This window comes from Colobus angolensis, unplaced genomic scaffold, assembly GCF_000951035.1.
Source record: "Colobus angolensis palliatus isolate OR3802 unplaced genomic scaffold, Cang.pa_1.0 Scaffold123, whole genome shotgun sequence".
NCBI lineage: Eukaryota > Metazoa > Chordata > Mammalia > Primates > Cercopithecidae > Colobus > Colobus angolensis.
This window is the reverse complement of record NW_012113475.1, coordinates 4,961,039-4,983,976: the sequence shown is the minus strand read 5'-3', so window position 1 is coordinate 4,983,976 and position 22,938 is coordinate 4,961,039. Positions and strand designations below refer to the sequence as shown.

Sequence of the window (22,938 nt, the reverse complement as noted above, 5' to 3'; positions counted from 1 at the left end):
AAATTATGGAGCATCTACTTAATGACAATATTTCATTTCTAATATTTTATGAAATAAAATTTAATAAGTTTAAAAACATGAATCATAACACAAAAAATACAATAAAACAAATTTTTATTATTCTTTCCATACTATTTATTACCAATGAAATATTTGCTAGTCTATTCAGGCTACACCTAGATAATATGAAGATGCCACTTCTTCCAAAGTACAAATTGAGTCTTAAACAGTGGGTTAATGATCATGTTGTTCTCAGAAGCTCTACTTCAGTTTATACTTTTAAGTTCGGGTATACTTGTAGAAGCTAAATTGCATATGAAAAAAAACAATTAATTAATTAAGGGGTTCCTTTTGCAATCTTATCAACCATCAGAGGAGAATGGCCATTTCAATTTAGTGATTATAAGCATTAATTCATCTAGATTAATCAATTTCTCTAAGGAGGTAATAAGTCACTTTATTTTTCGAATCAAGTTGACTGACATGAATAGGTAAAACGACTCCAGCTGGTTTTGCATCAGGAAATCTGTGTAGTCTATCCCCTGTCCAAAGAAGGATGTGAAATGAAAACAAAAAATTAGAAGAATCTTTATTTCAAAAAAGTAATCTAGAAAATAATTAAAACAAAAAAGAGCTAGTGACATAAACAGCTCCCGTAAGATTATAACTGAGGAAGTAGAAATTTCAAAAATATAAACCATAAAGGTAATTATCAAAAATATTTATTTATTACCAATTAAATACATGCTAATCTATTCAGGGTGCACCTATATCATATGAAGAGGCTATTTCTTCAAAAGTACAAACTGAGCCTTAAACAGTGGGTGACGATGTTGTTTTCACAGTCAAAAACAAAATTCTAAGTGAAAATGTATCAAAAAGCATGTATGAAAAAACAAAATCCTAAGGGAAAGAACAAAGCTAGAGACATCATGTTACCTGACTTCAAACTATACTACAGTGCTGCACTAACCAAAACAGCATGATACTGGTACAAAAACAGACACACAGATGAATGCAGCAGAACAGATTGCCCAGATATAAGGCTGCATACCTACAACTATCTTATCTTTGACAAAGCTGATAACAATAAGCAATGGGGAAAGGACACTTTCCTTTAATAATAAATGGTGCTGGGATAACTGGCAAGCCATATGGTGAAAATTGAAACTGGACCACCTTCTTATACCATATACAAAAAATAACACAAGATGGATTAAAAGCTTAAATGTAAAACCCATAACTATAAAAACCCTGGAAGACAACCTAGACAATACAGAGGAATGGGCAAAATTTCATAACAAAGATGACAAAACCAATTGCAATGAAAGCAAAAATTGAAAAATGGGATCAAATTAAACTAAAAAGCTTATATGCACAGCAAAAGAAACTATCATGAGAGTGAACAACCTACAGAAGGGGAAAAAATTTTTGCAAACTATACATCTAACAAAGGTCTATTATCCTTAAGTTCTATAAGAACTTAAAAAATTTAAAGCAAAACCAAACAACTCCACTTAAAAGTGGTAAAATGGACATCAACACTTTTAAAAATAATACACCATGTAATCATAATCATATGAAAGAAAGCTCAACATCACTGATCATTAGAGAAATCCAAATCAAAACCACTATGAGATAATTATCTCACGCCAGTCATAATGGCTATTACTAAAAAGTCGAAAAATAACAGATGCTGGCATGGTTGTGAAGAAAAAGGAATGTTTATACATTGTTTGTGGTGGGAGTGTAAATTAGTTCAACCATTGTGGAAAACAGTCTGGTGATTTCCTCAGAGACCTAAAAGCAGAACTACCATTTCACCCAGCAATCCCATTACTGGGTGAATATACCCAACATAAATATACCCAAATGAATATAAATTGTTCTATCATAAAGACACATGCATGCCTATGTTCATTGCATCACTATTCACAATAGTAATGACATGGAATCAACATAAATACCCATCAATAGTAGACTGGATAAAGAAAATGTGGAACATATACATTGTGGAATACTGTGCAATCACAAAAAAAGAATGATAGGCCCTTTGCAGAAATATGAATGGAGCTGGAAGCCATTTTCCTCGGCAAACTAATGCAGAAACAGAAAACCAAATACCTCATGTTCTCACTTGTAAGTGGGAGCTAAGTGATGAAAACACACGGACACAAAGAGGGTAACAACACATCTAGGGGTCTACTGAAGGGCAGAGAGTAGGAAGAAGAAAAGGATCAGGAAAAATAACTAATGAGCACTAGGCTTAATGTCTGGGTGACAAAATAATCTGTACAATAAGCCCCCACGACATGAGTTTACCTCCATACAAACTTGCTCATGTACCCCTGAACTTAAAAGCTAAAAACAAAACATACAAAACAAAATCAACCAAAGCTTTACACTGAAAAAGATTAAGCTTTAAATCCCATTATCATCACTAATAGTTGTGTAATATTTGCTGAATTGTTTAATTTCTTTGAAACTTGGTTTCCTTGGAGAAAAACGGAAATGAAAATACTTAATTTGAAAAGTGATGAAGGTTTGTTAAATTCCTTTTGCTTTGTCTTTCCCTCTATCACAATCTTTAGTCATTCCACATGAAAATTAAGACATACTAGAAATTTAGAAGGTATCAGAACGTTATTGAAAAGCAGATCTCCATATATGTATTGTCTGAGGAAATCTCAGAAAAACCTATCTTATTTTGGCATGAGAAATACAGCTAAAATTCATAGAAACCTAAAGTTTGGCAGACCAAAATCAGACTTGTAAGGTGGTTTCGGTGTCTTTACTCTGAAATAAAAAGGATCATTCAATCAATGAAGTATAGTGTCAGAGAAACAACTTGAAATTGGGAATTATTTTCACTTCTCTGTGTAAAAAGAGGAAAATAATTTATTCTCTATGGACTTCATTCCTTCAGTACTTCAGAGAATATGGTTTAGTGTTCCACAAAATAATATATAAGAGAATGATCTCTGAATTTTAATGTGATACGATCATTATTGCAGTACCATTCTTGAGTGTTATTTGTCAAGTACTATGTTAAGAGCACCTGATAATACCTCATTTAACTTCTATTATGAACTTGCAAAGTAATTGTTATTATACTTGTCCAAATGAATAAACCAAGGCACAAAAAGCTGATATCCATGCTAAGACAGCTACTGAGTTTCATAGCCAGGATCAAACCTGTCTTGCTGACTAGAAAACCAGGATTCTTACCCAAAAATACTATTTTGTCCATAAAACAAATCTTATTAGTCTAGAATTGTGTATTTAGTATAATGAACAAATAATACATTATTTTTATTCATAAATAATAGGTATGACCAAGTACTACATCTTGTTGAGGAAAAATCCATGTGATCGCATTACTTGTCCATGACTGATCTGCTCATTGTTCCTTCCATTTCTGACTGGCAGGTGCTCATGGAAAACTTATTTCACAGGGCTTTTAGGTTGTAATATATTTTTAATCTTATGTATTATCTTTGCAAAAATCAAAAGACTTTCACAAGAATTTGACAAGTCTAAAGATTTGAAAACAGTTGTACTTCCTTATGAAAAGAGAAAAATCTGTTCTCTGTTTATTCATATTCATATGCTGAACTTTTTAATACTCATGTAAAGAGGGTGGACTTAACAGTTATAGAAACAACATTAAAATATAAACGGAACGCAAGCACTCCACTGGGAGGAGTTTACTTTGCTTACAAAGTAGAACTGTACTTTTTATAAAGATGATCTCCTTGAGCAGGCAGTATGAGCCAACAGAAAGTGCTAAAAGATACTCAGTGAGAAAGACTTTCTCCATTTATTTTATTAATATAAAGCCCCTTATCATTTTTAAAAACTTCATTCTATTTTTGTTCAACAGCATTCACTCAGTAAGTTGAATGTTTACTTCATGTGTTGTTTCCTTTTACAAATTCAAGGCCAATTCAAGGATTGGAAATGCTACAGTTATATATGTGAAAAAAGGACACAGAGTTAACAATAAGGTTTAGTTAGCTTTACCTCATTTATAATGATCCAGTGACAGTCAAAAGCAACCAAATTAGTCTCCACAACCTAGAATAGAAAACAAATCAGCTATCAGTCAAAAGCAATCATGCAAAACAAACCAAACTAATGAATATACTTTGCAAATGACAAAAAAAATAAATGAATCATATGTTAGAAAGGTCTTTGTTACTTAATTGAAGATGGAAAAATCATTAGCAAAACACTGTAGAAGCATTTGTGTTTGACACATAGATGCACTGTATACTTGTTAATTAAATTTGAAAATATAATTCATCAAAACCTAGAAAACCATGGGTTTCAGCAGAAAAAAAATACATAAATAAAATGTACTCAGAGTGGAGATAAAATTTCAAATCACATTCCCTACTCAAAATAAACTTTGATGGCATTTTATCATCTACCTAATAAATATCAAAGTACATAGCTTCTACAATCTGGCTCTAATTTAATATTCTTATCTTCTGCTACTTCTCTGTGTATATGCTTTCTACTGTTTTGACTAAGTAAACTGCTCTATATTCTCCTGCAAATTTTTGTCATGTGTATTCTAAGGTGATCTAATTCTTAAATTATCTGAAAGTTAAATACAAAAAGTGATAGACAACATATTAGCATTAAAGCATGGGTAGGAAATTTTAGTAGCTTTTAGACTGCTAATAAGATGAAAATAAATAAAATATATTTAACAGGAAGAACAAAAATATATGGGTAGCACTCTTGTTTGACCAACTTCAGATACATTTATTCTAAATGATTCTTGGCTTAGGCCAAAAAAGTTAAACTTCAGATGTTTGTGTGTGTGTGTGTGTGTGTGTGTATAGCAGGGGCAGTTTCTGTATCAAGGTTTCCACTCTGCTAAATATTATCATACATATTCTAAGATGTGTTCTTCTGATTTACGCATGGCATGGGTGTATAATAAGTGAGATTATTTTGTAGGAGGTCATTCTGTTGTTTTTAGCAATAACACTCAACGATTGGGTTTCAAATGAAGATGCCTTCAAATAGCTATCAAGGAGTTGTTATAAAATGTGAATTGCATTTTGGTGGCTATTCTTTGTCCTACTGAGAAATACCTGCTAAGAGATGCATTGCATCACAAAAAATAAAACTGGACATATATTTGGTATGCGACCCAATGTTTTTTCAAAGTACATAATAAGTTGCAGAATCTTGGTTTATTAACATTTGGTACAAGTTTCATACTATTCCATTATACATCGCGTTGTTCCCTGTGACTTTATTGAGGTATATAGATAGTACATGATCAGAGAATTGAGGATATGTTATCTACTTTTAACCTTTATTATTATCATTTTTGAAATATATGTATACTCAACTTACAGGTGAAACTTAATATTTAAAATATAACTTATGGCAGTTTTCAGTTTTCGCTAAAAAACACTTTATACTAGTAATGGTAATCCATATTTCAAATTTCCTGATTGTTTTACTTTAATCATCTTAGAGACAAATAATGAATAATTTATTAGCAATAAAAAGTAATAGAAAATATGTGGGACTCCATTAGATTTAAAAGACTTCAAACTAGAAACTAAGATATAAGAAAAGTGGGTTTCTGGGTAAAATAAAGAGAAATACGTTGTAGAAGGGGGTAAATCACTACTAAAATATGTAAATAGAACTCAGAGAAAAAGAAGTGAATACCAATAGATAGACAGTATAGATTTAACATACTTCTGAAGTAATAGTAGTAGAGTGATTCTATTTAGCTTAAGTTATCCTCATTTTAAGCTAAATAATAACCTTCACTATGTAATCAGATAAAGCAAAATTTAAACTATGAGCACTCTGCATTACCTGTAGAAATTACTAAATGAGAAGTTGTTTTGTGCAACAGCATTTATGGACTAAGTAGAAGATAAGTGTTATGATAATAACTTATCAGTAACTATCTAGACTATAAAATTTACCCATGGCTCTTCATCTTAAAGTATTTTAGGCAAAAGCATGAAATAATATTGAGGCACAAATCTTGTATTTCTGTGAAGAAGAAAGACAAATGTGTTGTCTAAAGCCATGATTCTACTCATTGTACTATCCTCTGTTGCTTAGGGTCAGCAAGGAGATAATCTCTCCTTCTTGTCTTTGGTTTTATTCATGAGTATTAACATATAAGATATTTTAACAGTATAAATTTGTTACAAGCAAACAATTATTAGCACATTACTACAGATAAATAAATAAATAATCTACCTTCATGTTCTAAATTGAGTGCTCTTCACCATAGGTGGGCACTAAGTATCTGTGAACCTTCAGTATGAGTCCTATATGTCTTAATGTGCATTTTCAAGAAAGAGTCTATTTGAATCTCTTTTGGGTTCTCAAGTTCCCAGGTCTCCTACCAGTTCTATTTAACCAACTATTCTAAAATCATTAGTCCTCAAGCTTAGTCTCCAATTTAGGTTACTAAACAAATTTAAAAAATACCCTGCCCTACAAACAAGTGAGGGGATACAAAGTTTATCAGAAAAACTAGACTATATTAATAGCATAATCATTTAAAGTCATCTCTATTTTTAAGCAAAGTCAAGGGTTCATGTGGTAGAAACTGCAAGATGATCATGAAAATCCATTCTCTCCTTCTGCTGGGACACTCAGGTAGGCTACATTTCCCATCCTCCACTGCAGGGTAGAATTACAAGGCCATGTGACTGAGTACCAATCAAATGTGAGCAGAGTGATGTACGCCACTTTCAAACGTGACTCATAAAACCTCCCATGTGCTTGTGTCTGCTCTCTGTCCATTCCAGCTTACTAGGATTGTGATGTCATGCGTAGAGGACCTTGGAAGCCACAATAGATCCAGTGCACGGAGCAGACTCCCCTTTTCTACTCCATGCTGTAGTACTGAGCTGACATGAAACAAACCTTTAGTAGTGGAACAATCATTTTGGGTCTACTTATTAGAGTAATTTAGCCCATCTTATCTTTAAAGAAAAGCATTTTTATTAACTTCATCTATGCACCTTTTTGTAATCTTAATACATTTCAATAAACATACTCACTAGAGTAACTTTTACTTCTGTGATTTTATAAAGGCATGATTTCAAAATTATGCAATATTTGTTGGCCTTTTCAAAAATATTGAATATTTAGAACCTTTTATCAACACATTTTTATCTGGAGAAGAAAATCCAATTGTACTAGAATGGTCCTTAAGAATAAAAAGACAGATATGTCTTGTCTTTTTAGTTATATATCAATGTATATGCAATAGATACACAACTAAAATCCATGTATTATTATTGTGACACCATGTGTTAAGGAAGCTTGAAACTTTTTTGTAATGTTCTACACAGTTAATTCTTCCATTTACTATCTGAGAAAATGTTCACTAAACAAGGATTATAACTTCCCTAGGTCTAGGTTAACATCTTCATGCATAACCAGTGGGCTGGCATGAGTTCTCTGAGATTTTGTAATTGAATGTTACCAAAATAAAGCAATGTTAAAAAGCCACTATCTGAGAAAATGTTCACTAAACAAGGATTATAACTTCCCTAGGTCTAGGGAATAATGTCGATCTCTTTCCACCTGGTAACACTTGCAGCTATATAATGCTATATCACACTAGTGGCATTATTAACTTGAGGGCTAAATTACTTCTGGATTTTTGAAGTTTATTTGTAGACAAGCTAGAATTTTTAAAGCCTTTATATTTACTTCCACAGGGAATTGTTTTCTTTTCCCACCTTCCTTATCTAAATAGCATATCTTCTAATCTCCTATTTTAGCAGTGAACATATTTGAAATCGATGAAGGGAATTAAGAAATTTGATTGCAATTTTCCATTTTTCATTTGGAAACTATTTAATATCTAAGCACATCATTGTTATAGTTGTTTTTGGGCTCATTGTGTGAATTCTTAGAAATATTTTACAAGCTCATAAACACTAGTTGTGTGGTTTAAACAAAATTTTCAAACAGTTTTCGATTATTATAAAATATTGGAGGTACTAAAATAATATTTTTTTAAAAAAACACTATCCAGTGAGGATTCTATTTAATAGTATACTTGGTTATCAAAATAACAGAAAGATTGAGGTATGGATTTCCCTTGGTAGTGTATTTCCTCTCTTCCTCTTATCCTATAATTCCCTTTTGTCATTACACATGTGCACATTAATAATCTAAAAAGAGCATGACATGTTCATAGAGAGTTGATGCCACTTCAAAATATAGTAATGTAATTATAACAAATGAAACTATCCCACCTCCCAAGAAGCTGAACTTACTGTAAGGGAATTGAGCAAAAAAGAAAAAAAAAAATAAAGTCCTGTCAGGAAGATAAGCAATGAGTAAGGACAGACCATCTGTCACTGGCAGGAACTTTAGAACTTCTGAATCTTTAGAAAAGCTCGACAATTTATCACTGTGTCTTCCACCATTCATTCTCAAATCTTTAGATGTGCTAAGTATAACGCAATCCAACACAAGGAAATCAACAACACTACCCGAACTTGTTTCTCACTGGTAATAAATGTGGAACAGTTCCTACAAGTACAGGGGATGATTTAATTGACTGAACAATAACAGCAACATGCTGTCTATCACTCAACCTTGTGGCTTAACTAAATTAAGCTTGTTCCTTTTGCAGGATGTCCTAAATATTACACATTTATGCAGAGAATTCCAGTGCTCTGTGCACCTGCAGCAGCAAAGATATCAGGTGTTTGCTTCCCTATTTCTAGCCCTTCCACATCGTCCGGTGGAGACCAGCACGGGACATGCATAGGCAGAGAACACCAGCAGATATGCTGGAACAAGTGGCCAGAGAAACACTAAGGAGCCACTCCCTTCCTGACTTCTCATCTATAGCAATACTATAGCTTAATTATATCAGCATTTTTGGAACTGAATTCTGTAGGACGCTAGTTCCACTAAAATTAATGAGTTTCCTGTAACTAACTAGATTTAGAAATGTTGGGTCAAGCAAAGTTAAACAGATGATATTACCATATTATTGCTCAAAGCTTTAAACAGGTGAATATAGAAATATAATTAACATAAAATTATATCAATATATATTATTTCACTGATTGATATTATGGGATATATAGCTTTGTACTTGTGAGTGCAGTCTCTGAAGTCAGATCCAGTACCTTTATTTTCTTAGTGTGACGTTGAACAAATTATAAACCCTATAAACCTGTTTCCTTTTGAATAATGATTATGTCCACGTAATAGAATCAGAATGAACATTAAATGAGATAATGGTATGTGGTAAACTGTCAGTAAATATCAAGATAATGGTATGTGGTAAACTGTCAGTAAATATCAACTCCTCACATCTCAGTTGATGTGCCTTATTGATCTCTAGGAGAAGATATTTGGATTATAGACTATTCCAAATGGATTTGACCACAGAAACCATTTTTTTTTTCCCACTACACATCTCATGGGATTAGTACGGTTTTGAAAATGTAGACTATAATCAATGTTAATTTAGCAACATATGTCTAAAGGTTCTAAAATCTTATTGAAATACCAGAAGGAATTTTGTCATTTTAAATTGCAATCTCACAATAATCCTACAGAGAGCATGATAGAGGAAAATATTTCCACAAAACAAAAACAAAAGATAACTTACTATATTTTATATAAGACACAAATGGATATGTAGTGTTTTTGACCAAATGTTCTTCTTTCCTTTTAATTATTTTTATCCTGATTTAAAAACAAAATAAAACCACAATGTTCTCTCCAACAAAAGAGGGTATGTAGTATATAAATTTTATAGTGTACAATATATTTTTAGCACGGGCTTTGTGGATTTACAGTACAAACTATATTCAGTTGCCTGACTGTTGCATATGGCCAAAGTGCACCACTACAGAGTTCTGCTAAAACTAAACAAACACACACCAACCAAAAAAATTCAATTATTATAAATACTTTGTCTGAAATACAGTGGCCATACAAAGTTCCAACCTTCTCAAGGTATAATAAACATGTACATGACCTGAGTTTTGTTTTCATCACTTGTTTTCTTTAGCTGGTTATTGTTGCTGTTTTCCTCATTTAAGAACTGAAGCCATGACATAGGGAAACTGGAGTATTATTTGTTTAGATTCCATTTTTAAATCCCAAGAATATCCAGCAGATGGCATTAGTAATCCCTCACGCCAACACTGGGCAGCATGGGGATATTCTGAAAGGACTGTCTTGTTTGCATTTCCCCTTGCGCTCAGCATGGATCCTCAACTGTCTTCTGTTCTTATCCAAGCAGCCACTATCTGCCATTCCACTCTGCTTTTTTGCTTTAGAATCTCTGCTCTGATCTTCCAGCTGGAAGGCCACAAATACACTTTCATCCAAATCCTCTCCCCATTACTGCCAAAGTTATTTCATAAACGGATATGCTAGATTTATTGTTACTGCTGTGCAGTGGGGTCTTCCCACACCCCGTGGGAGATGAAAATATGCCACCGCTGAGACTTAGCCAACATTGTGCTACCTGCTCTGCTTCTTAATGTGTAATGCAAGAAATAGACTGCATTCATCATGTGGCATAGACCAACCTTCCTGTGTTCTATAGTATTGAACAAAGATTGAACGGTGATTAAAAGTAAATTCTTGATTTCAGTACTTTACCTCATGAGAATAAAGATTTAAAAATTATTGCCAGTGTCAGAAACCACTGTGTTACTGTCTTTAAGTCTTTGTTTCTGCTGGCATTGGTTTTTTTTTGGATGTTTGTTGTAGTGATTTAAGGTGCATTATGCCAAAATATTAGGAAAAGCAGTGTTTGTTGAAGGACCCCTCATCCCTTGCCTATTTTACCATATGCTAATATGGTAACTTTTGGCACCATCAGAAAATTACACTAAAATATTTATTTTCTTGTAGTTATTATTTTTTAATAGCTAAATGACCCTTGGCAGAGCAAATTAATTCTTAAGTATGACAGACAAACAAATGAATACGAGTTCTTAGTTGGATTTCGATCAACGCTTAAAATCATGTGGGGGCAAATTGGCACTTAATTGCTAGGGTATATGAACTAAGGCTTTCTTGCTATCTTGAAGTCAATAAAGAAAAAATAAAGTTCTTAAAGTCTATTGATCACATCTAAATGCAATATATGAGTTCTTCACAGCTGTGGATTTTTATGCTTTGCTTTGTTCCTTTTGATCTCTTCTCAGTTTCTCTCTTTGACAAAGTGTTTCTCATAACTCAAATTGTGAACAAAATGTTAAATCCTTCCCACCCCTACCTCCCTAATCCCAAGCAGTATTATCCCAACCTTTGTGCTTGCCTGACACTCTGAGCCAACCTCTATCCCAGCCTTAATGAAATCGTAGTTAGCTATGCAAGTGGCTGTGAGGGCCATGTTGTCCATATTTTATATAACCCCTTAGTCCCTCTGGTTCAGCTGTAATGACTTCCCTGCTGGTCCTCTAGTATAGTTCAGCCTTGGTCTTTATGTCGCCTCCTGGATTGCTCTTCCATTAGAGACACACACATAGCCCCCTCCTTCATTTCATTTAGGTCTCTGCATGTCACTTCATCAGGCATGACTTCTATGATCATCTATTCTTGCCCCGCCATGTGTCTCTGTTACTTTCGTCCTGTTCTTTAGAGCATTTACCCCACCTGAGACAAATAAACGTACACACACAGTCACTTATTTTCCATCTGTTTCTGTGCTGTAGAATAAGTTTCATGGCAGTAAGGACTTCATTTTGGTCACTGGTCTATCCCTTTACAGTGAGTGACACATAGTAGGGTTTCAATAAAATGGGTTGCTAGGAACAGGTCAGATTTCTTTTCCTAAATGTTGCTTGTGGAACTAAGAGAACCCTATAGCCCTAACTCATCCTTACACATCTATGGATATTCCTACCTCATGTAGAACTAAATTATTTGATAAGCTGACATAAAAAGGAAGTCATTAGAAAAAATTTTAATTAAAAAATTAAATCAGAAAATGAATCCATTTGCATTTTCTCAAGTGAGAATATCTTAACTTTTTGCATAGTAATTAAGTATAGAAATATTAAATTCAAAATTGGCAAAGCCAAATACCTCAGGACTTGGAGACTCTCTGAAAGTAGAAAAATAAAATAAAAGTTGAATAAATGGGCTTGAACTCAAATGCTGGACCCCCTTAACTATAACAAAGTATGTTACATACCCTGAGTCTCAGGTTCCTGATGAGCTGAATGACATTTTCTTCATGGAGGAACAGTGAGGACTAAATGGCTAAATGTATCTAAAGCATCTGGAACATTACATGTGCTCAAAAATCATTCAAGTTACTGCAGTACTTTTGATAGTACTCATAAATGGTCATGCTTGACAGCATTTATTCTATCCAGTAAATGCTTATTGAACACTATTTACAGTATGTCAATAATAATAGTATAAGCTAATATTGAGTGCTTACTATGTATGACACTATGTGTTTTTATATATATACCCATACACACATATATAGATAACTCATTCAATTCTCACAACATCCTTATCATGCAAGCACTAGAACTATGTGCATTTTAAATATGAAGAAATTGAGGAACAAAAAGTTAAAGTAACTCACCCAAATCATAAAGTGAAACAGGAGTGGATGCCAGAGTTCATAATTAGTAAAGATATGCTCTACAAAATTTTCTTATAGCCCTCTGCTTCTAAGTTGCAGAAACTGTTATGCAGTTTTCAAAATTAGAATAATTACAGTTAAACTGAATGTTTTCTACACAAAGTTTCCAAAAGAAAAAGCAGAGAAATGCAAAAGGTGAATTTCCATGTCCATCTTCCTAAGCTACTTGTGTTTGTCATTCTCAAAGTAAGCTCAGGAGGTATAGTCTTTGAAATTTTTACTGAATCAGAACAGGACCTTGGAGCTTTCTGGGGTTCCTAAATTTCTTTCTTCGTTTCTTCCATAAAAAGGCAGCTTTGTGGCCTACTGAAAAAATGCTTTCAAATGGTGTTGGACTTGACAGCATGGAAACCTTTCAGAATTCCAAGCAATTGACTTCCCTGCCTGTGTTATTTCACTACGATGAAGTACGAAGTACCTTTTCTTACCATTGAAAAATTACCTTATGGTGTTTGAACTGTGTTTAGTAACAGAATGTTAGTTGAAACTGAGGCACCAGATGCCAACTGCTCAAAAAAAATGTCACTTGCAGAGCAGAATTATAGAATTTGACAAAGGAACCCATGTATGATCACATAAAGCAAGAACATTCGATGCTCTGTTTTAGTGATCATGACCTTTCTTAAAAATTTTACATGTATGCTTATCTGTCAGTGTTTATGATTGCATACTTCCTATAAAACAACTAGAGTTACTCTGTATGCCATTTATATGTCTTAGAATTCACTGTTCTACCTTTCCTAGAAATGGAACACACAACTGTATGCTTTGGTGTTATTGCAAATTCATGGCTTCTAACCCATAGTTAATGCCGACCCTCATTCTTGTTCTGTATATCGTCAGTTCTGCTCTTCTTCCATTCTCAAGGCAGTGACAATTCAACCTTCCTGTGTATTGACATGTCCCACCTCAAGGGCTGTGTCTCATCTTCTCTGCCTGATGACTTTGTCCATACACAAATAAAACCTGGAATGTACACAAATATTTGGCCATACACAAATATAACCTGGAATATAGCATATGTTAGAATCGCTGGAGATCAACTCTCAAACAATGGGGTTAAGGACATAAACGTTTCAGCCTCTCCACTCTCTACTGGGTGATTCTGAGATACATTCCACACATGCTTTCTGAGATGGCTCTCCACAGGATTGAGACCTATTTGCCCACAATTGTAACCCTTTCCTGTTAACACATGCTTGACTGGCTTTTCTCCTTACCCTCTCTCATGTTCACCACTTCCTCACTTGCGCTTCCTGGGAACACCTCCCTAATAATCTATCTGCATTCAGGTCCTTGTCTCAGTATTTGTACCAGTAATTCAAACTGAGTCGGCCTTCCTAAACAAATTACACAGTTTGCTACATGAGGGGAATAGTCCTATAGTTAAAATGAAGATACTCATAAGAAGCAGAACATACATTCCAACTATCCTATACATAAAAAAAAAGAACAAAATTCTTGAGAAATTAAAATTATTCACAATCTGTCCATAGGAATTGTCTTCTTGTAATATACCCTAAGCCACTCTCATAATTCTAAAAAGTTGTGCACAATATATTTGAGGATTGTTTACATCAATGGTGCTCAATTTTAGCACACATTATAATCACCTGGAGGGCTTTTTGAACACAGATTGCTGGGCCTACCCCAATAGTTTCTGATTTAGAAGGTCTGGCATGGGATCTGAAAATTTTTATTTCTAACAAGTTCTCAATTGATGCAATATTGTAGGTTCAGCGAATGATTTTGAGATCCACTGTTTTATGAAGAGTCCTGGTCAGGGAATGAATGGATTTGAGTCTATATTATTTAATTAAGAAACAAAGCAATTCAGCCTTTCTGAGCACCTGAAAATGTACCAGACACCTCGCTAGGTACTGGACTTGTTTCAGCGAGCAAGACAGTTTGGCCCTGTTCTAAATGAGGTTTCATACTGGCTCCACTGGATACTTATTAGGATTATGAAAAGTATGCTGATACCTGCCAGTCCACACATAATAGTCCAGCAGAAATAACTAAAGACATGCACCTTTCCATAGAAGGAAAGACAAAAGCCTTGTTTTAGAAAAAAATACTATATTTTCAAGCCTATCATAAAAAAAAAGTTTATCTGAATAAAACTACTTAAAACACACTAAAGTGTTATATTTATACCTCAATCATTGCTACACAAATTATAGCTTTGCACAAATTAGTTTGATGACACATATTTTCTATTTGGGGTTAGGTTATTTACAAGAATTAAGTTTTCAGGGTTAGTAACCACAAACTTTTTTTTCCACTATGATGTTTTGTTTTACTTTTTTCATCTCAAGTGATAAGATCAGCTTTGAGTATAGACAACCAATTATATCCTGAAATACATCATTGGATTCCATTGTTCTTTATTTCTTATATTCCATTCCAGGTTCAAGAGTAGGAATGAGTTCCACTAAACTATTAAATAAATGACTTGTCAAAGCTTGCTTCAACTAACTCCAGGCAGATAAAGAGAAAAAAATCTTGAAGATTACTGTATGTATTTCTGCCCTTTAGTCAGCTTTTATTTTGAGAATCAATCTTTATTAGAAACTATAGAATGGAACTAAGGTGTGTTTCTGTCACTAGATTTGAGGCCATAAATGCTGTGAGGTACAATTGTGGCCTATAATTCAGGGGGTATCCTGAAGATGTATTCCAAGACTTTCTTCATCTATTTTAAATAAGCATATACCCATTTTGAATCTCCTATATGTTTCATAATTTACTGAAATAATTATGAGTGTTTCACAGTTAGCACATATTCCTATTTAGCACAATTTCACAGTTTACTCATGTCAGAATACAAAAGGAAGATAGCAAATAAGGATATATTAGTCCATACTCATGCTGTTATAAGGATGTACCTGAGGCTGGGTAATTTATAAAGGAAAGAGGCTTAATTGAATCACAGTTCAGCATGGCTGGGGAGGCCTCAGGAAACACAATCATGGCAGTAGGGGAAGTAAACACGTCCTTCTTCACATGGTGACAGGAAGGAGAAATGCAGAGCAAAAGGGGGAAAAGCCCCTATAAAACCATCAGATCTCGTGAGAACTCACTATCATGAGAACAGCAGGATGGGGGTAATTGACGCCATGATTCAATTACCTCCCACTGTCTCTCCCACGACACATGGGAACTACAATTCAAGATGAGATTTAGGTGGGGACACAGCCAAACCATATCAAAGGATCTATTTGATAATGATCCCTTGGTCTCCTTCAGACCCAAGGAGATGGGCCGACACTGTAATTCTGAGAGCCACTTGTACTCCTCTACATAAACAATCATAAAGCAGGCAGACTAACTGGCTTTAAAAACCTTCCTTCCAAGATGACTCGATGATAGAATTATTAGAAGAGAGTCTTTAAGAGTATTCTGGTAATACTAATTTTTGTGCTAATTAAGGATGAGGACACACTTGAAGTAAATATTCTGTGGTTTTGATCACCACAATTGTTGAAATGATGTGATCTTTTTGTTATTGTTTTGCTTTCTATTTCTTTCTTTTGTAGACCCATTGATAGAACAAATCATTATTGCCTCATAAAATAAGGCAGGCAATACCTTAATTCAGTAGGCTTGTTCTTATGGACGCATTTCACATGATTTGCAGTATGACTTACAGTGTGGTTAGCTCAGCATAATTTCAAAATCAACAGAAATCTCTTTTTTTTTTTTTTTCTTTTTTTTTTTGACATGGAGTTTTGCCCTTGTTGCCCAGGCTGGAGTGCAATGGCACAATCTTGGCTCACTGCAACCTCTGCCTGCAACCTCTGCCTCCCAGGTTCAAGCAATTCTCCTGCCTCCACCTACTGAGTAGCTGGGATTACAGGCACCTGCCACCACACCAGCTATTTTTTTTGTATTTTTAGTAGCGACGCATTTTGCCTTTCGCTATGTTAGCCAGGCTGCTCTTGAATTCCTGACCTTAGGTAATCCACCCAACTCAGCCTTCCAAAGTGCTGGGATTATAGGCGTGAGCCACAGAGTCTGGCCTGAAATCTTCTTTCTTAAGACCTACCCATCCCTTGCTTTTAGGAATAAAATCTTGTATCTTACACCATAAGTTGTAAACTATTCACTGAAGTGTTTATCATTCAAGTTTCTAATGTAAGGATTTAAGAGAAAATGTATTTGTTAGAGAAGACTATCTATTTTCCTAAAAACAGAATGTTGGCCTATTGTAAGGCTTCATTTTTCAAGTTATTTAAGTGAGGTGTGAAATTATTTTAAATGGAATGATTTCAGTTGCTAGTTGCCTCATTTTGTTAAAAAAGCAAAGTGTCAGTAAGGTTATGGATTCGGTTCCTCTCTAGGTAAATTACTGTTCCTGTCTTCTAGAATCATGGTTATGTCTGTAAGGGGACTATAAGACTGTAAGTCCCAGTGAAAATAAAATGTATCATTATCCAGTTACCATCACATCTTCAAATGTAGAATATAAAGGGCAGAATATTTTGTTATAAAGAGATATTGTGAAGGTGTAAAAAGAACAATGAAGGGTCATATAGAAATGGATATTGTGGGTATAATGAGCAAGCAATTTATGGTTGGCATTTTCCAGAAAATAGTGCAGAGATAACATTTTCCTGAAATGTTTTTGATAAATAAAATATGCCTAAAATGAATTTTGAATAAATTAAAATCAGAGATTGATACTCTTACAAAGATAGTTACATATTACTTGACAATAAGAATTGATATGGCAGGGCAGATTGAGCTTGGATAAAAGCAATTTGGGACACATGGGAGAGAATTCGACAAATCTGGATGTGACAAAAAGAAAAATAAATGTTTATTGCTATTTTTAGTATTATTCCAAAAGTAAGATTTTTTAAAACAATGCTTAGTGATAAAGAATTAAAGATATGTAATAACGGCTCTGTGCACAATTTATAATTCGTATAAAATATATTTAGAGTAAATTTGTAAAAATTATATTATATTTGTAACTGTTAAAAATTACATATAATTGAAAAATCATTTTGTGGGTTCAATTATGTTCAATAAATTAATGTTTCCATTTATAAGGGCCATAGTTAAAGAATCTCTCTCAACATTTTAGGAGTTAGGTACGTGAGCAAATAGGAAGACAGCTTGCTATGGCAGTTTCAGATGCTGATACACAGAGTAGTAAGAAGCAGGAAAGCAGCATTTCTTACCAACTGATCCTTTAACACGGTTACATTCTTTCCAGGTATGGTTTTTCATTATACATACTACCAGTACATTATTGCAAAAACTGTCTAGAGTTTTGCTGTTTTTTCTGCTAAAAATGAATAGGAATCTCCATTAAAACATAAAATACATGCTTCTTTATCCTTCTAATTTTATTAAACTTTATTTTGCTAGTATACTATTAAAAATGCATAATCAACTTTATCTGAAATTTTCAATACTTGCAATTATGCCAGATCATTCTCAGAGCTAATAAAATTTCTGAGATAAATTAAGATTAATTTCTAAATATTCTTCAAATTATTTTGTAGATTATCTATTTTAAGCCATACAAATCACAAATAATTTTCAAATAATCTAAATCATATTTACATTATATTAAAAATTATACCTTAACTTTCTTTTACTTAAACTTGCTTTATGAATAAAGGTCTCTGCAAATCTAATGAAAATAATTATGTCAAAGTCCCAAAATGTCTAATAAGAATTATGATTAAAACAGTAACACAAAAGAAAAATAATTAGTCAAAGGATGATCTAGCTCTGAAGCTAGAAAATTAGGTCATATTGCTAAACTGTGTATTTTTTCTCTGTCCTAGTAAAAGTTTACACTGCTCAAAATTCCTTATCTTTAGCTTTGAATATGACTTTAAGAAACTTAAAACATTTCAAATGGAAAAAATGTTATTGAGACCCAAGAAAAGGACATTTTTAGAGTTGAGAGTTGGATATGATTTGGAATCTGAAATATCTCAAATATTTGCTCTTTGAAATTCAAACTGTAATTGAAATTGTCAGGTGGTTCACCAAAATGTCAAGGGTTATTCAATATGCCAAATTTCTGAATGAAGTTGAAAAGACAGCAAATCTTGGATAAAGAATAAGATTTTCCTTCAGAGCTGAATTAAGTCCTCTTTATTAAGTCAATGGCTATGTCAATTTATAGAAATCAATAGTGGCTTTTGAGATGTAGTTTCATAAAATATAGAAATCTATATTAAATTCCAGAAATATCAAGGTTATAAACAAGAAGTCTATATAAAAACACCACAGTTTGTTGTTTCTTTTTATTTTAATAAAAACAGAAGTGTTAGATAGTTCCCTTTCTTGAAACATTTTGATTTAGGTAACAAATTATGACATAAATATAAAGAATGAAATCATTGGACATTTTAAACTATGCCACTTTAAAATATAATCTAAAAAATAGATACAAAGTCAATGTGACAAATTTGAACTTTAGTAGTTTTAAATATGCTCATCCAAAGAGGGCAACAGAAATTAAAACCACCAATAGTGGTGTCATTCTCAGAGTTCAAAGGGTCAAAGTTACCACTGCATGAGGAGGCAAGGATTCTGATCTATTGCAGACTTCTTATACACACATTTGTGTGTGTGTGTGTGTGTGTGTGTGTGTGTGTGTGTTGGGGGGAGGGGGGCTGGTGTTGTTGTTGTTTGGTACCACACAAAACTATCCATATATTCCTTAGTTCCATATTCCCTCTGCAAGGTACAGGTGGTGAAGCGATTTGGAATCAATGGATATGTGGATACTTCGGTATGGTGCTGAACAAAAAATTAATGTGATTGAGCAAAAGTATACATATTGAATTATCATCAGATCCTCCCTGGAACTAGAAAAAAATGTTTAGATGGCCACTGCTATGATCTGAAGGTTTGTATCCCTCCAAAATTCCTGTGTTGAAACCTAGTCATCAAGGTGCTGGTACCAGAAGATGGGCCCTTAGGGACATGATTAGGTCATGTGAGCAGAACCCTCATGAATAGGATTAGTGCACTGATAAATGTAAGGGATCTGGTTATCAAATTTTGCCCTTCTACCACACAAAGATGCAGTAAGAAGGCACCAATCTGAAGTAGAAAGGGAGCCCTAATCAGACACGGAATCTGTTGGCACCTTGGTCTTGAAATTCTCAGTCTCCATAATTGTGAGCAATAAATTTACATTGTTTAAAAATTACCCATTCTGAAGTATCTTGTTAAAGCAGCCCAAACTGACTGAGACAGAATTTTGTACCCAAAACTGGGGTGCTGCTATAACAAATAACTTAAAATGTGGAAGCAGATTTGGAACTGGGTAATGGGCAGAACCTGGGAGAATCTGAAGGTGCATGCTAGAAAAAGCTATGAATTTACCATAAAAAGGGGTTCTTTCTAGGGCTCTGAAGAAGAGAACTGTAGAGAAGGCCTCAATTTTTTTAGAGATTACCTAAATTGTTGTGATCAGCATATTGATAGAAATGTGTGCAATAAAGGTCATTCTGATGAGGTCTCAGAAATGAGAAACATGTCATTGGAAACTTGAGGAAAAGTGATTCTTGTTATTAAGTGACAAGGAACTTGACTGAATTGTGCCCTAGGGTTTTGTGGAAGGTGAAACTTACAAGCACTGAAATAGGATATTTGGTGGAAGTATTGAGGATGTAGCATGGTTTCTCTTAATTGCTTATAGTAAAAGGCAAGAAGGGAGAAACAAGTTAAATAAAAAATTATAATAAAAATAGAAGCAGAAAAAGATTTGGAAAATTCTCAGCCTGGCAATGTTGTAAATGAAAAACAGAGCACACCAAGGAGGTGACCATTCCACTGTTTGTATTTGATAAGATTAATGTGGATTGGTGGAAGCCAGGGGCTCTTAGTCATCAAGCCAATGGACAGATGAACTCCACAAATGCATTTCAGAGATCATCGGGCCTGCCATTCCCATCATAAGCTTAGAAATCCAGGACCTTGGGAACAGAAAAATTTTAAGTCTCTGCTCTCACCATTCTGGAACAGCACTCCTTGCCCTCTCTTGCTGTTGTTCATGTGGGCCCAGGTACAGCTTGGGCTGCCTCTCTGCAAGGTACAGGTGGTAAACAATGATGGCATCTGCACAATGCAATCTCCACAGGTGTAGATGCACAGAATTTATGAGCTGTGGAGGCACGGCTGACTCTCTCTAGATTTCAAAGGAAGTTCCAGAGAGCCTGAGGACCTAGGCAGTGAACTGCCACAGGAGTGGGGCCACCACAGAGAGATCCCATTAGGTCTGGTGAAGCTCTGGGGGTGAGGTCAACCATGAGATTCCGGAATAGTACAGACTTCAGCATGTAAGTCTAACCTGTGAGAGCTGCAATACTGGTTGCATTCCACAAACCCACGTGGGCAGGGCTTCCTGGAACCTTGGGGTCCCAATGCTTGACCCAGTGCGCCTGAAAGGCAGGATATCTAGTCAAGAATTATTCTCCAGCCTTGAGATTTAATGTTGTTTGCAACATTAAATTTTGGACTTGGGACAAGTTACCACTTTTTTTCCTTTCTATTTCTTCTTTTTGGATGGAAATGTGTTTTCTATGTCCGTCTAATCATTGTATTTTGGAAGCACATAAGTTGTTTTATTTCACAGGCTCACAGCTAGAGGCAAATTTGCCTCGGGATAATTCCCATCTTGAGTCACACCCATATCTGATTTAGATGATATTTAGATGAGATTCTGCACTTCAGACTTTTGAGTTAATGCTGGAACAAGTTAAGACTTTGGGTGCTAGGTGCAGTGGCTCATGCTTATAATGGTAGTACTTCGGGAGGCCAAGGCAGTCAAATCACTTGACAAGGTCAGGAGTTTGAGACCAGCTGGCCAACACGGTGAAACCCTGTCTCTACTAAAAATACAAAAATCAGCTGGATTATAGCACATGCCTATAATCCCAGCTACTTGGGAGGCTGAGGCAGGAGAATGCTTGAACCCTGGAGGTAGAGGTTGCTGTGAGCTGAGATCGCACTGCTGCACTCCAGCCTGGGCAAAAGAGTGACACTCCATCTCAAAAAAGAAAAAAAAGAAAAAGACTTTGGAGCTATTGATCTGGAATAAATATATTTTACATATGAGAAGGACATAAATTCTGGAGAGCCAGGAGTAGAATTCTATGGCTTGAATGTGTTCCCCCACAATTCTTACATGAAAACCTACTCGTCAAGGTGACCATATGAGAAGGTGGGCCTTTTGGGAAGCGATTAGGTCATGAGAGCAGAGCCCTTGTGAAAGGGATTAGTGCCCATATAAAAGAGGTGTGAGGAAGCTGATTATCACCATCTGCCCTTGCACCATGTGAGGACACAGTGAGAAGGTGCCATCTTTAAAGCAGAGAGGGAGCCCTCACCAGACACATCTGTTGGTGCCTTGACCTTGGACTTCTTAGCCTCCATAGCTGTGAGCAATAAACGGATGTTGTCTATAAATTACCCAGTCTATGCTATTTTTATTATAGCAACCCAAACAAAAACAGTCCTATAAATGATAACACTGCATATGAATTTAGTTATAAATGTGTTAAAACTATATTAGAAGTGGGGTAAGGATAACTTCATGTGAGAGATGACATATGCAACCTAAATTATCACGTTGCGTCTTAGTATATCAATAGATATCAATATCTAGGAAATCAGGAAAAAAACAGTGCGAACATCTTATTTAAAGTATTTGAAAAATACTGAAAGTAGTTAAAACAAAACAAAAATTCTTCCCATAGAGTGGGAAGAGCATGTAGGGAGACGTGAAGCAATTCCTATTTTACATTATTAGTTTTATATGTACAGCACTTTTTTTTCTGAGTACATGGGAAATTTTGATAAAAATAAGTTTTACTAAAAAAAATTGGTGTGCAGTTAGAATGGCGATCATTAAAAAGTCAGGAAACAACAGATGCTGGAGAGGATGTGGAGAAATAGTACTTTTACACTACTGGTGTAAGTATAAACTAGTTCAACCATTGTAGAAGACAGTGTGGCGATTCCTCAAGGATCTAGAACTAGAAATATCATTTGACCCAGTGATCTCATTGCTGGGTATATACCAAAAGGATTATAAATTATGCTACTATAAAGACACATGCACATGTATGTTTATTGTGGCACTATTCACAATAGCAAAGACTTGGAACCAACAAAAATGTCCATCAATGACAGACTGGATTAAGAAAATGTTGCACATATACACCATGGAATACTATGCAGCCATAAAAAAGGATGAGTTTATGTCCTTTGCAGGGATATGGATGCAGCTGAAAACCATC

At 34.6% G+C, this 22,938-nt stretch overlaps 2 protein-coding genes across 3 annotated transcripts in view; one reads left to right on the top strand and one right to left on the bottom strand.

Moving 5' to 3' along the window:
• The window catches only part of GRID2 (glutamate receptor, ionotropic, delta 2), a 1,517,061-nt gene that overhangs the window by 580,455 nt on the left and 913,668 nt on the right, over positions 1–22,938 (bottom strand). For both annotated transcript variants that reach the window (XM_011932743.1, XM_011932751.1), the window contains one exon: positions 4,024–4,077. In XM_011932743.1, coding sequence (XP_011788133.1) covers positions 4,024–4,077 — 54 coding nt within the window. The remainder of the gene's footprint in view (positions 1–4,023; positions 4,078–22,938) is intronic.
• LOC105505011 (guanine nucleotide-binding protein subunit beta-2-like 1) overlaps positions 5,972–22,938 on the top strand; it is a 26,821-nt gene continuing 9,854 nt past the window's right edge. Inside the window, exon 1 of the mRNA XM_011932710.1 lies at positions 5,972–5,986. The gene's annotated coding sequence lies outside the window, so the exon portion shown is untranslated. The remainder of the gene's footprint in view (positions 5,987–22,938) is intronic.